The sequence below is a fragment of the Engystomops pustulosus genome, chromosome 7, assembly GCF_040894005.1.
Source record: "Engystomops pustulosus chromosome 7, aEngPut4.maternal, whole genome shotgun sequence".
NCBI lineage: Eukaryota > Metazoa > Chordata > Amphibia > Anura > Leptodactylidae > Engystomops > Engystomops pustulosus.
The window spans coordinates 44,088,538-44,106,402 of record NC_092417.1 but is presented as its reverse complement, the minus strand read 5'-3'; the positions used below and the strand labels follow the sequence as shown (position 1 = coordinate 44,106,402).

Below are 17,865 nucleotides of genomic sequence, written 5' to 3'. Positions count from 1 at the left end.
TAAAGGCTCTATATGCCTTACTATCCTTGTAAATATTCAACCTGATTACTATTATCTGCTTATAATTTAAACCGTTTAGCATTCTTTTTTATACAGTTAACATTTAAAAACATAACATTTTAATACAGTTTGTAGTCACCACTAGAGGGAGCTTATTACTGTTTGTTACACAAAGAACTCATAGAATGCAGTAGTAAGTTCTTAAGGACAGAATATAGTTTGAATTTTATGTCTTTGCACGGGACTTTTGAATTAGATATAATTCGCTGTGCTGAAGTCCGTCGGAGTTCACTGGAGTTCACCAACCTAGGCTGGGTGCAGGTAAGTGCGTGGCAAGCGACACATTTTTTTTAAAAAATACGGCGGTTTTTCCAAATCCGTCGGGTTTTCTGATCCGTCGGGTTTTCTGTCGCGTGAATGCTGGCGCCGATGCGCCAAAATCCCGGGGCAATTCAGGGAAAAATGGTAATATTCGGGAAACACGTCGGAAAAACGCGATTCGGGCCCTAAGTAAATTACCCCTATCAACTTTTTATGGTCCGGGATAACCCATTTAATCATCATTCACATTTCATCACATATTAAGGGCTCCTGCACACTAAAGTGTGCCTGTCTGTCCGTAGCCGTACGGGGACATGTTGGGTGTGCTGGAGAGGAGGAGAAGCGAGTGCTGCTCGCCCCTCCCCTCTCCATAGAGGATAATGGCGCACAGATGTTCTTACGGCCAAAAATAGAGCACGTTCTATATTTCTTGTGCCCATAGCACGGTACGGTGAGCACACATTGTGCCCTGGCGCCATAGACAACTATGGGGGAAGTATATGCGGCTGTAAATTTGTGGCCGTATATAAGTCCCTCATACATCAGTGTGCATGGACCCTAATACGTATGGCAACGTTCTAACATACTTTGTTTCTGTGGTCTTCAAATTCAAATTCATTTGGTTGCAGTCTATAAATGAAAACGTTATTGTTTACACCCAGAGAGTTATGTATCCCTGGCAAACAGGAAAGATATTCCTGGAAATCCTATCGTTTTTTAATACATCATGCTGGATTTTCTTGTTAGGAAATTGAGAGGTGATGGATGCCTTTTAATAGCCAAGGTTCTATACCATCTTTACTATTACACTGAAGCAATGAAGAGGGATTTGTGTTAGCTCACAGTATAACTTTCCATACCATAGAACTAGGTAGTGGTGTATTCTTACCTCTCCAGCACAGCCTGGCATTTATTGGCAATGTTCTCTGAGTCGTAATGTTGATCCTCTAGTAGCTTTTTAGCAAATGCCTCCATTTCATCAATTTTGCCCATCTGGGCATCCAGAGCCTGTTGGAATTTCTCATGCTTGTTCTGAAGACTTTCAACGGTAGTAACTGAGTCCTACAAGAAAATGACAAGATCCAGATGTAAAATTTTAGACTAATAGCCCTGCCAGTAATAGCCAACATTTCCTTCCTGGTGAAATGGTTGCCATAGATGTATATATAGATAAATATGCAAGATCTATTGACTAAGGTAATGGGAGGCAGTTTATCATGCTCTGTATGCCAGTTTTCTGAGGGTTTTCCCCCCCACATACCATGTCTCTGAAAAGTGGGCAGAGGGTGGGATGTGGAAAAGACACCCATGCCTATCAAATTTACTGTGCGGATTACAACTCACCTGACAGCGATTTCATTAAGGCACACTTTCTCTGCATCAGATTTCATAAGACCCTCAGAAACTCTTGGTAAATGTGGTGTTTTGGTGCACATTTTGATGCCATAAAGGGGGTTGTCCATTACTACAAAACCCTATAAAGAAGGTACATAAACAAGTTATTTATAAGTATTCAATAAATTTGATTAATTCATCACATAAGAAGATCGTCATTACAAAAATAGGGAGGTAGCAACACAATGGAAACCATGGATTATAAACAGTGTATTACCAAGACAATTTAAGAAAAGTATCAAAAACAGACACTAAGAATCAGCATGAAAAGTATGGTAAAAGGGGCTGTAAACATATGAGTAAAGAATCAAGAAAACAACCAGAGTCTAATTACCATACAGTGGAGAGAGGAATACACTGTGCGGCCCCGACACGTGTTTCGCCGACTGGCTTTTCTCCCCTTGAGAAAGCCAGTTGGCGAAACACGTGTCGGGGCCGCACAGTGTATTCCTCTCTCCACGGTATGGTAATTAGACTCTGGTTGTTTTCTCAGTTGCTCAACACCAGCCCCTTTTACCATACTTTTCATGCTGATTCTTAGTGTCTGTTTTCGATACTTTTCTTAAATTATCTTGGTAATACACGGTTTTTAATCCATGGTTTCCATTGTGTTGCTACCTCCCCATTTTTGTAATGATGATCTTCATGTGATGAATTAATAAAATGTATTGAATACTTATAAATAACTTGTTTATGTACCTTCTTGGATATGAAATACTTAGAGCATCGGATTGAATAGTGGCACCCGCATTGGTGTCCTTATCCTTAGCTCCCCTCCTGTTTGACTTGAAAACCCTATAAAGACCTACGCCAAAGGGCACCACTGGCACTGATAACTTGGGTTTCTGGAACTTGTACCTAGATCTCACACTTGGCATTTTAACTTTTGTTTTTTTTAGTCTGTAACCATAGAGACACATAGGTCTGCACATGGCCAGTAGTGAGTTGATTATACAATTTAGCTCTATTGTTTTCTGCAATGAGTATGGAGGCTATCTATGCTCAATGGTCACTAGTAATGATGCACACACAGGGCAGAATTTGTTAAAAGAGTTAGAAACTAATACACGGCCTCCAGTGTCATGCTGGTTTCCAGTGGATGTAGGAGCCATGCGGTCAGCAGGACACAGGATGTCACAGAAATCCCAGAGTTTTGTTGCTGAGGGGTAATGTGACCTGTAGGCCTTTGCAACTACTAACAAACTTTACCTAGGCAAGTATGAATTGGGTGACCCTATCAGAGTCTTATACTTACCCTGGTAAAGTTTAGAATTTTTTGCCAACCCCTTTAATAAATTCCGCCGTGTGTGTGTATCATCACCAATGACCATTGAGCATGGATAGTCTCCATACTCATTCCGGAAAACAATAAATGTAAATACTATAACCAACTACAGAATTATGTGTCTCTATCGTTACAGACTACATGAAAAGCAATGGTTAAAATGTCAAGATCCAGATAACCCACGCGATCAGTACCAGTGGCGCCGTTTCACAAAGGATTTTCTTATAGCAGAATATTAAACATTTCAGATTCGGAGGAAGGGCAGGCAAACTATTTTTACTTCTCCAATTATTTCTTTACCAGTCATAGTAATATTGCATTTTAATACACAATGCGAGGCCACCAACTATTCAGAATTTAAAGGGGAATATCATTTTCTGCTGTGGAATGGTTCACTATTTTAGTAACTTACATTAAAAGCTAATAACCTCGCTTAGGAACAATGATTCATTGGATTACTAAATTTATTGATAAATATTGCTGTATGCACTGTATAGATAGTAACTACCGGTAACTCCTATATCTTCACTTAATGGGTTCAGAAATGTAAGCACCGTATGCATATCACATACCAGTCTCTGGGGCACACTAAGGAGTGTATGAATCCTTAGTGCAGCACCACATTACAGATATTTTATCCTCTAGATCAGTGGTGGCGAACCTATGGCACTGGTGCCAGAGATGGCACTCGGAGGCATCTCTGTGGGCACACAGGCCGTCTCCCAGGCACAGAGTTTGCCAGACATGGCATCTTCCTGCAGTCTCAGGTAGTCCAAGTAGTGCCCTGCTATTGTAAATTGAGCCATCCTGTGCTGCTTGGTCCTGTCCAAAGAGTGAAAAGGTGTCGGATTGGAGCTCAAAGATTCTGGTAGCAATAAGTTTGTTACTGCCTAAATTGCTGTGTTGGCACTTTGGGAAAAGCTAGTGGTTTTTGAGTCTCACTTTGGGCACTCGATCTCTAAAAGGTTCACCATCACTGCTCTAGATGATCGGCTATTAGAAGAGATTATTTTGTATTATGGGTTCAGATACTAAATGCAACGGGACAAAACCTTTATAGTTCCTTATAAAATTGGAAGCAAATCATAGTGAGGATTATAGACATACAGTAAGTTACCCAAATAAGTAAGACTTATTGTATGGTCCCATAATATGACTTTATACATACGGATCTGCATTGTGTTTAATAAGTTTCTAAAATAATATCTGCTTTTATGTTTTCTTTCTGAGAGAATTTGGTAAAATTTTGTTTGTTTGGCTGTATTCGCCGATGGTATTCTTGGCACGCTGCATAAAGATCCTCTACGCCAAGAATACCATCGGCGAATACAGCCAAACAAAGACAGTTTTTCCCATTCCTGAGGTGGTGCTTGGAATCGATTTGTTAGAGCGCAGCAGCGAAGTGGACCCCATTAAGTGAAAAATCGAGTTGTGCCGATCAACACTGAAATAAACTGTATTACACTATTGGCGCCATATGCGTCTCTTCTAGAGATGAGCGAGTATACTCGTCCGAGCTTGATGCTCGTTCGAGTATTAAGGTACTCGAAACGGCTCGTTGCTCGGACGAGTATTTCCCCTGCTCGAGATCGAGCATTTAATTAAAAAAACACAGTGAAGAACAATGAAGAATAGAATAAAAACAGTGAACACAGTGAACACAGGATCATTTAAGTGAAAAACACAGTGAAAAACACAGTGAAGAATAGATTACAGATGTTCGGCACATCTGCTTACTTGTCGGGAGATACGCGCGGAACGGTGCGAACAAAATAGTATGTGAAGAACAATTTATATGTGTGAAGAACACATTGCAGAACACGGTGAGCAGGACAGAGACAACGAGGAGCAGCACAGAGACACCGGGGAGCAGCACAGAGACACCGGGGAGCAGCACAGAGACACCGGGGAGCAGCACGGAGACATGGGGCAGCGGCAGCACGAAGACATGGGGCAGCGGCAGCACGGAGACATCAGGCAGCGGCACGGAGCGGCACGGAGACATCGGGGCACGGAGACATCGGGGCACGGAGACAGCGGGGCACGGAGACAGCTGGGCACGGAGACATCGGGGCACGGAGACAGCGGGGCACGGAGACAGCGGGGCACAGAGACAGCGGGGCACGGAGACATCGGGGCACGGAGACAGCGGGGCACGGAGACAGCGGGGCACGGAGACATCGGGGCACGGAGACAGCGGGGCACGGAGACAGCGGGGCACGGAGACAGCGGGGCACGGAGACAGCGGGGCACGGAGACAGCTGGGCACGGAGACAGCGGGGCACGGAGACAGCGGGGCACGGAGACAGCGGGGCACGGAGACAGCGGGGCACGGAGACAGCGGGGCACGGAGACATCGGGGCACGGAGACAGCGGGGCACGGAGACAGCGGGGCACGGAGACAGCGGGGCACGGAGACATCGGGGCACGGAGAGAGCGGGGCACGGAGACAGCGGGGCACGGAGACAGCGGGGCACGGAGACATCGGGGCACGGAGACAGCGGGGCACGGAGACAGCGGGGCACGGAGACAGCGGGGCACGGAGACAGCGGGGCACGGAGACAGCGGGGCACGGAGACAGCGTATCTCCCGACAAGTAAGCAGATGTGCCGAACATCTGCAATCTATTCTTCACTGTGTTTTTCACTTAAATGATCCTATTCTTCACTGTTCTTCACATCTGCTAACTTGTCGGGAGATAATATACGCGCGGAACAGTGAAGAATAGATTGCAGATGTTTGCATACATCTGCTAACTTATCAGAAGACATTCTTTTTCAATTAATTAACACATTTTATTCCCGAACCATGGTCCCTTTGAAAAATGCTCGAGTCTCCCATTGACTTCAATGGGGCTCGTTATTCGAGACGAGCACTCGAGCATCTGGAAAAGTTCGTCTCGAATAACGAGCACTCGAGCATTTTAGTGCTCGCTCATCTCTAGTCTCTTCCTCTTCAATCTTTTAGTAAACTGTAAAATTGGTAAAATTACTACGGTAATCTGTTGTAAACAATTGTTACATACCCCCAGGTCCTCATTGGCCAGGAAAGCTTCTTTATTGTTCAACCAACTTTCATTCTGATCTACAATGCTGAAAAATGTCTGGTAACACAGAAACAACCGGGTTATTGAAGAAGTGCAGAATGAAGGAAAGATGCAAAATAATAAGGCATAAACTGAAGAACAAAGGACTGTTTATGAACAATGGAAAGTTGTTAAAAGAAATTGAAAATGGAATAGAAAAAAAAAGGTCCAGTGCAATAATACATAGAAAAAATAACAACTAAATATACTCTGTTAGAGCATTATTTAAAATCCATCTATTACAGTACACCAACAGACATAGGACATATGTTGCATCAGCTTGCCAATGTGTTTTGACGCAGACCGCACTCTTACTCATGGCTGTGTCGCTGTGTCAGCGAGCTGATGCAACATATGTCCTATATCAGTTTGAGTACCTTATAAGATAGATTTTGGATGACAAGTTTTTATTGAAACCTTAAAGGGGTTTTCCCATTCCACCAAGTAATTAATATTGTTTGACTAATGAAAAGTTATATAATTTTCCAATATATTTTCCTTATCAATTCTTCATGGCTTTCTAGGTCTTTCTCTGCTTTCATGATATAGGAAGATTCTGTGTTTATTTCCTGTGGACAGAAATCTGACCATGGTCACACAGGTGCACGGCTCGTTATAATGCATAGCTCTGATACTAACGAGCTATGCACCTGTGTGACCATGGTCAGATTTCTGTCCACAGGAAATAAACAATGAAGCTTCCTCTAAAAAGACAACAAACAAAGATCCAGAAAGCTGTGAGGAATTGATACAGAAAGTATATAGGAATATGGTATAATTTTTCATCATATAACGAATAACATTAATTTGCCAAAGTGAGAATACCCCTTTAGCACTTTTGTGCATCTACTTCATTTGGAAAGCAAAACCTTTTTAAAAAGGTTTTCCAGTATATGACATTTTATCTTCAAATGACAAGGAATAGATTATTCATTAGCCATTCTAATCCTATTCTATTTCAGCGCTCTTGTTACTGTGGTCGCTGTCTGCTATTGTTTACTTCCATGTAGATGATATCCACCAGTGAACAGTGAAGACAATCACTAGCCCCTAATCTGACTGCTAAGGCCAGAAAATGGCTACAGTGGTCAGCGACGCATAGGTTAAACAGAGACCATGGATAATTTGAATATATATATTTTTTAAAGCATTTCTTTCCATTTACTTCTGGATAACTCCTTTATATTCATATTTAATTAAATTCATAAAAGTCATAAATATACATTTCTTCAATTGGATGTTATTAAAAAAATGTCCACGTGTGAAGATAATTGCCTATAATTGTAGGCTTGCTGTCCTTGGAAACTAGATACTTGTCTTTGGATACCACCAGTGATTGTATAAAGTAATACAATGGGGCACATTTACTGACCCGGTCCTGTCGCGATCCCCGATCCGGACGGTCCGACGAGGATGAAGTCCGGCACTATTCACCCAGATCTTGAGCCCGAGATCTTGCATGTGTCGCTTCCCCACTGAAGTCCGCTGGAGTTCACCTTCTTCTTCTCGGTGTATGTAAGTGCATGTCTTGCGACACAGTTTGAGATGTTAAATCCCGCGCGTTGTCCAAATCCGTCGGATCGTCCAATGGCCTGCCCCCCGATTTGTGTCACGTGAAAGCCAGCGCCGATGTGCCAAAATCAGATCCCATGCGACAAAAAGCCCTTCTAAATGTGGCGCACTTTGGAAATCGTTGGATATTCCGACGATAGTGTGGTCCCTAAGTAAATAAGTTTTTGTATATGAATTGTCTGGGAGTTACTGCGTGTCCTACATCATCCTGTGGTAATGATTACTGAATCCAGGTAATTGGGTACCTCAGTAGTGCATGCATGGTCACCGCTTCCAGAGTGCAGCAGGGGTCGTATCCAAGGACAACTTTCTCATTTCTAAGGGACCATACAATTACACTTATGGGAAATGATCTTTACACAGGTACATTTTTATTAATAACATCCTATTGAAGATATATATGCATGCAGATGAATTAAATTAAATGTAAATATCCAGACGAGACTTGATCACTATTAGGCTACATTCACACGGACGTATGAAAACGTCCGTATCCGTACCATTTTTTTACGGGTTACATACGGCCACATTCATTTCAATGGACAATGCGTCCAACCATTTATATTGCCGTTTTTGACACTGTAGCGTACCGTACCGTATACTGGCCGTATAAAAATATAGAGCATGTCCTATTTTCTCCCGTATTTCAGTTCCGTATGCCCTAGAAGTCTATGGGGATGTATAAAATACTGGTTAAATACGTGCTACATACGGATGAAAAACGCCATGTATATACGGGCTCATACGGCCCGTAAATACGGGACTGGAGAAAACACATGGTCGTGTGAATGTAGCCTTATATAAACTGGATTTGTACATTCTTTGCGGCTATACAAATATAAAGCATAAAATGACATAGCATTAAATACCATTAAAAAGTAATGTACATAGAGCTTATTCCAGCTCCATAAAACCTTAAAGGGGCTATCCGGGTTTAAAAAATGTCTTCTGGCCGGGCTGGGGAGGGCTATTAAACACAATAAACATGTACTTACCTCCTCCGGTGCTGCCGATGTCCCGCGCCGCGGCCGGTCTTCTCTGTGCACCGGTTTCGTTACACCGGCGCAGAGGGAGCTTCCGGCCGGCCGGATGCTCCCATGCGCACCATCTCCCAGCGCTTACAACGCTGAGAGATAGGGACGGATGGGAGGAGCCGTCCGCATCGCGGACCGGAAGCTCCCGGTGCGCGGCTTCCGTGCCCCTGTAAACGAACAGGGGCACGGATCGAAGGGACCGCGGTGCGGGACATCAGCGGTGCCGGAGGAGGTAAGTCCATGTTTATTATGTTTAACTAGCCCTCCCCAGCCCGGCCATAAAAAAAATTTTTAAACCCGGATAACCCCTTTAAAACATAAGACTGTAGGAGTCTTATACTATGTTTTACTAGTATGAGGTGCGTGTGGCCTCATGATCATCGTTGTGAGAATTACATTGTCTTCCATCAGGCTCTAGATATATCAGTTTTCCTTCTTTTGGATGATGCCACCCGGGTTTTAGCAATATAACTCTGCAAGCGATTTTTACCTGTAGGTCACGGGCTTGATACAGCTTGACATTGTGTTCTTTCCAGGATTTTATTAACATATCCCAGGCCTCTTCTGCATTAGAGAGAACAAGTCGTATTTCATCAGCTGCATAATGTCCAGAGTTACACAGCTTCTGTCCAGATGACTTCACCGAGCTGAACCTTTCTGTGCGCGCCTCTATTTCTGACTATAAGAAGAGAAAAACAAAGTATACAAACTTGATACCAAAGTATATTTCCACTGCTGTGTTCTTATTTAGACTTCTTTCCGACCGCTGGTGGGTACAGTGTCATGGAGACCAAATACAACAAGATCTGCATCATACATGGTTTTTAAAGCATCAGTATATGGAAGGACAATGATTCAGGCTTGGATCACAAAGTCTGCATACTGCCCAAAAAAAGAAACAAAACATTTATTTACTAGATTTCAATAAGGATTTACTGTATGAGAATATGCATGACTACTGCTTCATCACACTTGTCCAAGGTCAACTAAAAAGGGGAGCCATGACAGTATTGTGAACAATATACATGTAGAAGTAGGACCGCACTTGGTATGATCCATCAGGGTCTGTGTATGATTGTGGGTGCCTGCGGCTATTAATCCTAGTGGCCCGGATCCAACCAATGATATGTAGATTCTTTAAAAAGGTGGCTTTCATTAGTCACCAAATATTGCAAAGTTTCGAAAAACTGACTTGATATTTGTCAAAACATTTCAATGTTTGGTGAGTAAAGTAAATTTATCATCAAAACTATGCATGATAAACCAGGGTCACTAACTCATTGATCCAGGAACTGTGACTATAGAAATCTTCTTATATTTGGCTTCCTTTCTTCTAAAATCAAATTATGCTAATAAGCCTGAAGGGCTCCTGGGGGTATTACCCGAGTCCCTCCTTGCTGTAACTTCACAGGTCATTACACTGTCTCCGCCTCTGCTCCCTCAGCACTTCCCCCTCCCACTACCTGCTGTAATCTCACACAGTAAGAGAGGCAAAGTGATTCTGCACAGTGTAACAATTTAATCTGCAGCAAGGAGGGGCTCTGGTAAAGCCCCTAAAGCCCTTATGGTCCATTAGCACAATTTTAAAAGGTTAATTTTAGAAGGAAGGAGGCCATGAATAACAAATATAAGAAGATTACCACAGTCACAGTGCCTGGTCTATCATGCTTGGTTTTGACTACAGATTTCTTTTGCTGTGATTTCCTGTGAACATAGGATTATTTAGCAAAGGAAACAACAAGACAACTGACAGACATCAGATGATCAGGATTTCCGCTGAAATTGTCTTGAACTAAGTCCAAATTGAGGCACAAAACTTGTCCCTAAATCCTGACAGAATACACATCAAAGACCTGAACATCTAACCGTCTACGCACCTTCCTCTCTTGGTGTTCCTCAATCCCAGCCTGAACATCTCCCATGGTTTTTGGCAAGCCTGCTCCCTCCATCAAGGCCTGAAGTTTCTGCATCCAGTTCATTATCTCTCGTATATCGGCATTAAACCTTTGCAGATGGTATGAGGCGTCTAATTTCTCCTTTCTGCCAAGGAATAAAACATGTTGTTCGGGAGACAAGACAGAATGCTCAGTGCGCACGTCGTATGCCAACAAGGATATAGCAATGAAGAATTGCTCAATATTTCATCCATGAAACTACTGTATACTGGTACTTCTAATTAACCATTTTCAATCCCTGCTCACCAAGATTTATTAGTCCTGTGCGAAGTCTCTCAAGTTTGCATAAAGACACAGATGGTAATCACTCAGATAGACAGCCAATGGACTGCTATGCTTAGAATCAAGTAAATGCTACATTATTTATCAATTGGCTCAGGTTTTGTAACATACTATTGGAGGATTATACAGTGCCACTATATAACACTTTCCTTTATTTCACCTTTCAGCAGGCATAAGAAAACCTTCATGAATGAGGCTCTGAAAGGAGATACATTGATGATATATTGTGCTCACTATGCTCCACAATGTTAATGTGGTAAACATTTTGTGGGTTTTTCTGGATATAATACCTTTGTCCTATAGTAAGAACAATTCTCCTCTATCTAAAGCTTGTCCTTGATCGTGAGCACCAAAGACTTTGTCTCGTGCTTTATAAATAGATTGTCACCTCTGAGCGGCCTGCAGTTGGAGCTTCTGCCAATTGTCAGTCATCTCCTTCTCTTTTGAGGTCAGACGTTCGCTCATTGATGAATTTCTTTGGGACAGGCGGTTGGCTTCTTTGTGCAAGGACTGCAAGGGAATATTTATGTAGAACAAATAATTTGAGTTCCCTGTAGTTATTTAACACAGCTTGACATTTTGTTCAGCATTTTCCGAGAAGACTATGGATAAGTTCCCAACAAATGTAGGAAATGATTTATAAAGAGACACTAATAACTATGATTCTGAACTACCAATATACATCTATTAAAAGTTCTGCACCCCTTTTTTGATATGGAAAGTGAAGCCTCCTGTCTTCTACCTCATCAGCCAGAGATTCCTGTCCATATAATGGCTGCAGATGGAGGGTCATGTGATCTCTAACTGTCCATGAACAATTGCCCTCCAAGGACCTTATGATGGTATTCATTAACATAAGATTAAGGTTTTGGCGGGACGATGGACAATTAGAAATCAAATGACCCTCCAGCCTCTGCAGCCATTTTATAGTCAGAAATGTCTGGTGAGGTAAAAGACTGGAGGCTTCACTTTACATATCAAGAAAGTGGTGCAGAACTTTTTTTTTTGATCAAGTTGTCTTTATTTAAGCAAATAAATACGAAACATCAACTGCATACTGTACATATAGTGGTAACATGAGTACATAATACAGAATATAACAAATTCAGTAGCCTAAACCCCCTCCCAACAAACTCCCCCCCCCTCCCCCGACGGTCAATTCCCCTCTCTTCACCACCTAAACCCTAGTTAGTAGACTCCATGTCAAAATGTAGAACCCCGTGCCACTCCTCCTTCTCCCTTCTAGTCTCGTACCTCTGTGGGTCTCACAAGCCTCAGTCTTGCCCATCTCCTGAGCAGTTCTATGGTCCCCAGTCCATTTTTTCTCAAACTTCCTAAGAGCATTCCGTTTCATATATACTCCCAGCTCCATTTGGAGAGTGGCATTCACCATTTGTTTGATTTCCCTTAACCTTGGTGGGGTAGTATCCAGCCAGTGTCTGACAATGGCTTGCGGACCTTATACAGTATATTAGCTTCTGTTCTGTTATGTTCTGCCCTTGTGATCTCCAACCTTCCAACACATCCCAACATACAGACTTTCGGGTCTCTCAGCTCTCCTACTAAATACACTTTATCAATTAATCTGCCCTCTCTTCCCCACAACTCCCCCAGCATTGGGCATGTCCAAAACATATGTACAATATCCACCCCCTCTGATGGACATTTATCATCCCATTTTCTTCATCATGACAGGGGTACGATAGGTCCTATGAAGCAGGAATAATTGTGATTGGCAAGGTGCCACATTCAGGGACAGTTTGCTTGGGGCCTCAAGAATCTCTTCCCATTCTCTCTCGACCCAAATTGCGACTGAAGACAATGCTGTATTTGTAAATACTGATATAACATATGCCTGGGGACCCCAAACTTCTCCTCTAGTTGTTGAAACAGCTTCAATGTTGTCTTTACATACAGCTGATGTAGGTAGCTAATCCCCATCTGACTCCACCTCCTAACATAATCCATCATATACAACTCTCCCAAACACGGATTATTCCACAACGGAGTAAGCATTGTCTGAGGGTCAATCCCGGTTAACTGCTTCTAGAGCCGCCAGACCTTCTGCATCAATGACAATGTCGGGCGTTGACATGCCCTACTACCCAGCCTACCTCCAACATCGCCACCAGATTCAATGTACCCCCAAAGTGCCTAACTACCAGCAGACACCACGATTCCTCTCCCTCTATGCCATCCCCTAAAATGCTGACATTGCGTTGCCATAAGGTATGCCCATGCATCAGGTACCGCCACTCCCCCTTTAAATTTGGGTAGCTGCAAGTTTGTTAATTTGACCCTAGGAACCCCTTGTTTCCAAATTAGATCTCTAAACAGTCCATGAATATTGTTAAACCAGTACCATGGAAGCCAAACAGGGGCATTATGGAATACATACAACAGCTGTGGCATGAGGGTCATCTTAATGAGGTTTGCCCACCGCAAAATAATTTTCTTCCACACTTTTATTCGAGCATGCATTTCCACAAGCAGTGATGCCAAATTCAAAGCTATATAGTCTGACACTGACCTAGTGATTCTTATTCCTAAATATTTATATTAGTCTATGACTGGTATACCCCAACTATTATACTGTGCCAAATTAGTCCTGGACAACGGCAACAAAGCAGACTTCATCCAGTTGATACGAAGACCCCAAGCTACAACCTCCATCACTACTGGTAAGGACTGCTGAACATCAGAAATAAATAGAAGCACATCGTCTGCATACAATGCTATTCTTTCCTCCCCTCCATTATATTTAAAACCCAAGATGCCTTCATGCTGGCGGATCGAAAAGGGCAGCAGATCAATAGCCAAAGCAAACAGCAGGAGTGCCATGTCCCCCTCTGTAAGGAAAACTGCTCTGACATAGCCCCATCACACTGGCCACCAGTGCCTGATAGAGTAGACAGACCCATCTTATGAAGTTGGGGACAAACCCCACTTTCTCCAGCACAGCCCACATGTAACTCCACTTTACACTATCTAAGGCTTTAGCAGTGTCCAAAGAGACAACCGCTGCCTCATCTTGATTCTCTGTCACCACTTGCAGATTTAGCAACAATCTTCTGAAGTAAATCGCTGCAGAACTTTTAATAGATGTATATTGGTAAATTACCTAATATCCTGCCCCCACACATTTACACACGCATTACAGAAAACATGAGGAAAAGTGGCCAACCCTTTAACTCTTTGGTTGTGGACAATTCTCCATTCATGTGGACTGGAATTGTATATTCAAAGGAGCTGAACATATTCTTTGAAATAAGATCTTTCAGTATAAAAAGACCATTACACAACATAATTGCTACAATAACAAAACTGCCGCCGACCTCAAGTAATTCTTACCTCTTTCTGCGAATGGATGACATTGATGTCACGGATAGTTTCTTCATGTCGTCTGATTAAGTTGGCGACGCCTTCCACATCTTTCCCATAGTCAAGAGCTTGCATCAGTGCACTCTAAAGGAGAGAAAATATAGAAATGGGTATTCTTATAGTTCCCCTTCCCAATTGTTTAATATATATATATATATTTATAGAGTACTGAATTGATTTGTATTAAAAGAAAAAAAATATATAAAAATCACTTTAATCTAAAAGTTGCTAACAGAAAAAAAACCCTTAACACCAGACATACAAGGGATCTTTGTAGTGCTGCTTTCATATCTATAGTAGTAATATCTAAAGTTTACTTAAAAAGTATATAGTCGAGTATAAGCCGACCCGAGTACAATCCGAGACCCCTAATCTTGACACAAAAACTGTAGAAACCTTGAGTATATATGGTAATTTGTTATCTCTCTGATCATGTGAAACAACTCTAAGGCTACATTCACACGGACGTATGAAAACAGCCGTATCCGTACCGTACCGTACCGTTTTTTTACGGATTACATACGGCCACATTCATTTCAATGGACAATACGTCTGACCATTTATATTGCCGTTGTTAACTCCGTTCCGTACCGTACCGTATACTAGCCGTATAAAAATATAGAGCATGTCCTATTTTCTCCCGTATTTCAGTTCCGTATGCCCTAGAAGTCTATGGAGACGTATAAAATACGGGTTACATACATGCTGCTTACGGATGAAAAACGTCACGTATATACGGCCCGTAAATACGGGACTGGAGAAATCATACGGTCGTGTGAATGTCTGTGTCATTTCATTTGTACTCCATGATGTGTACAACCCTGTGAAGTATTATAACGCTATATTAATAAAGATTTATTATTAATATGTTATAATTTCTCCTGTAAAGCTACTATGCAGCAGAGACTTTTAACAGAGTTTTTTGGGCAACTGTAAGACTTTAACATCAAAATTCAACATGACAAACCAGGCCACTTCCAGGCGCCATGACTGTGGTAATCTTCTTATATTTGTAATCCATATCCTTCTTCCTTCTAAAATCAACTCTGGTGATAAAATAAGACCATGGATAACACATATAAGAAGATTCCCACTGTGTCTAGGTCTATGAGTAAGTGTCCCTGGTTTATCATGATGGATTTTGATTTTCTTTTAAGGAAACCTGTCACCTCCATATAGCGCCATAAGCCTTAAAAAGTACCTTATCCGTGGATGTTCATGTCTCCAATAGCTGTCTGAATGAGTTTTGTACGTGTGAACGCTGCTGAAATATTTTATATTCCTTATATGGTAGATGAGATATCCAGTCACGGAGGTGGGTAGCTCAGGTATCCAGTCATGTAGTTATAACCCATTTAGCCTCAGACCACCGCCCCTCCTATCCTCTCCTCCGCTCCACATCCTATCCTTAGAAATTTATGGCGCATGCACGCTGCAATTGTGAGTACAGTACCATCCTGTGTGTCCCGGCCGGCTCCACACATGGCACAGCGAATGCGCCAATACTGTTCGTAGAACCACCGGGAGTATGAGATAGCCAGCCATGCTTGCAATGGTGCATGCACAGTGCCCTCTGTGGAGCCGGCACTTTGCATGACGATTTCTTAAAAACTACTAAACACAATCATTTCCACATCGACCAGGCCAGATGTGACTTTAAAAACAGGCCATTTGGGAAGATTATATGATGAGGCGTTATTTGGAACCTTCTATATTTTGCTTTTTAAAATTCCAGTGTTGTATATGAAACAAAGTCAGCAGGACACTATCAACCCAGTAATCTGAATCTACCCAAAGTAGAGCAAGTCACAAAAGCTACAATTATACTCCACTATTATTTCTAACTGGGCTTCAGGAAGATGCCTTGTCATCTGTACAACAGATGATCAACTAAATATCCACAAAACCCAGAGTTATAGTCGATACAAAATTCTTCTACCTACAGAGCAGATGTCGGTCGTTCCTGGGCAGAGTAGTATTTTTTACATGAGTGACATTACATGAAGAGAATATAAACATTGCCTCGCCGGTCCTTCCCAAGATACCTCGCTGAATAACATACTTGTTCTGTGGATTAAATGTATTCAGACTACAAGAAAGATAACACCCATATAAAATAAATAAATAAAATCACTGGAAAACATTCTCCTTTTCCAATTGCTAAAACACCAAAAATATTTCTCTTAGGTCAATTTTCAGATATGTTTGGAGCAACAAACATTTCCATTGTATCAGTCTCAGAATTGCTCTGGGATTCTAGACCTTCATTTATACAAAGATGTCATTCTTTCCACCCGCTATAAGCCTCTTCTGCTTTTCATGTACCTTTTCACTCATCCTCTCATTGATGTTGTCGATTTCACGGATCAAGGCGTGTATCTCTAGCGCTCCTTCTAAAGCCATGCGATATTTGTTTAAATCCCCATGGAAACTATTCCATCTACAGGACGAAAACAAAGTTAATGCATGACAAGCGTTCAAAACATTCAAAATTGACTGTTAACCTAAAGGTTATTCCTGTCTTAAAACATTACGGCATTTAACTAGATTTGTTTGGATGCAACCAACTGACCTGACTATGAAAGGGGTGGTGGGACACATGCATGACCACCGCTAATGTGAGGACTAAACTTGAGTGCCATGGGCAAAATCCTAAGCAATCAACATATATCACATCATTATTGTCCTTTGTGGGACAACCCTTTCAACCCAGATATTGACTGGGGGGCAGAAACATGCAGGTTCTTCAAAGGTAGCAGGTTCTTGTCAACAACAAAAGACAATTACCTGTCACAAATAGTTCTGGAGCCAACAAGAGGGGGGGCACTGCTGGACCTTATCCTAACCAACAGACCTGATAGGGTATCAAAACTACAGGTTGGGGGGAACCTGGGGAATAGTGATCATACTATCATTGATTTTGTATTACGCTTTACTAAGAACGTTAGGGAAGGGGCAACCAACACTCTAAACTTCAGGAGGGCAAATTTTCAGCAACTAAGGGAAGACCTTAAAGGCATAGACTGGGATAATGTTCTCAAAGCCAAAGCCCCCCTCAAAAATGGGAATTTTTCTCATATATTCTGAAAAAGTCCTGTGAGAAACACTTACCTTATGGGAAAAAGCATAAGAGGAACAAGAAACAGCCAATGTGGCTTACTGGTCTTGTAAGGAAAGCAATAAGCGAGAAAGATAAGGCGTTTAAGGTGCTAAAACGTGAAGGTAGTGATGAGGCATTACAGGATTATAGAGAGAAAAATAAATCCTGTAAAAAGCAGATAAAGGCTGCAAAAATAGAGACTGAGAGAAAAATTGCCAGAGAGAGCAAAAATAATCCCAAATTATTTTTCAAGTATATAAATGATAAGAAACTAAAAACAGAGAGTGTGGGTCCCCTTAGAAATCAGTCTACTGAATGTCGCCTTCTCAACTGTTTTTACCCAGGAAAATCCCCTGGTGGAAGACACAAGGAGGAATAATGTAAATTCTTTTTGGAATGTCAACAGTTTAACCCAGGAAGAAGTACGGCGCCGCCTCGCAAGCACTAAGATAGAT

The 17,865-nt window shown here is 42.0% G+C and overlaps 1 protein-coding gene across 4 annotated transcripts in view; it reads right to left on the bottom strand.

The window, feature by feature from the left end:
• SPTBN5 (spectrin beta, non-erythrocytic 5) overlaps positions 1-17,865 on the bottom strand; it is a 236,894-nt gene that overhangs the window by 80,134 nt on the left and 138,895 nt on the right. For all 4 annotated transcript variants that reach the window (XM_072115674.1, XM_072115671.1, XM_072115673.1 and 1 more), the window contains 7 exons: positions 16,636-16,750; positions 14,281-14,394; positions 11,318-11,439; positions 10,570-10,732; positions 9,183-9,371; positions 6,027-6,104; positions 1,211-1,383 (listed from right to left, as the gene is read on the bottom strand). In XM_072115674.1, coding sequence (XP_071971775.1) covers positions 1,211-1,383; positions 6,027-6,104; positions 9,183-9,371; positions 10,570-10,732; positions 11,318-11,439; positions 14,281-14,394; positions 16,636-16,750 — 954 coding nt within the window. The remainder of the gene's footprint in view (positions 1-1,210; positions 1,384-6,026; positions 6,105-9,182; positions 9,372-10,569; positions 10,733-11,317; positions 11,440-14,280; positions 14,395-16,635; positions 16,751-17,865) is intronic.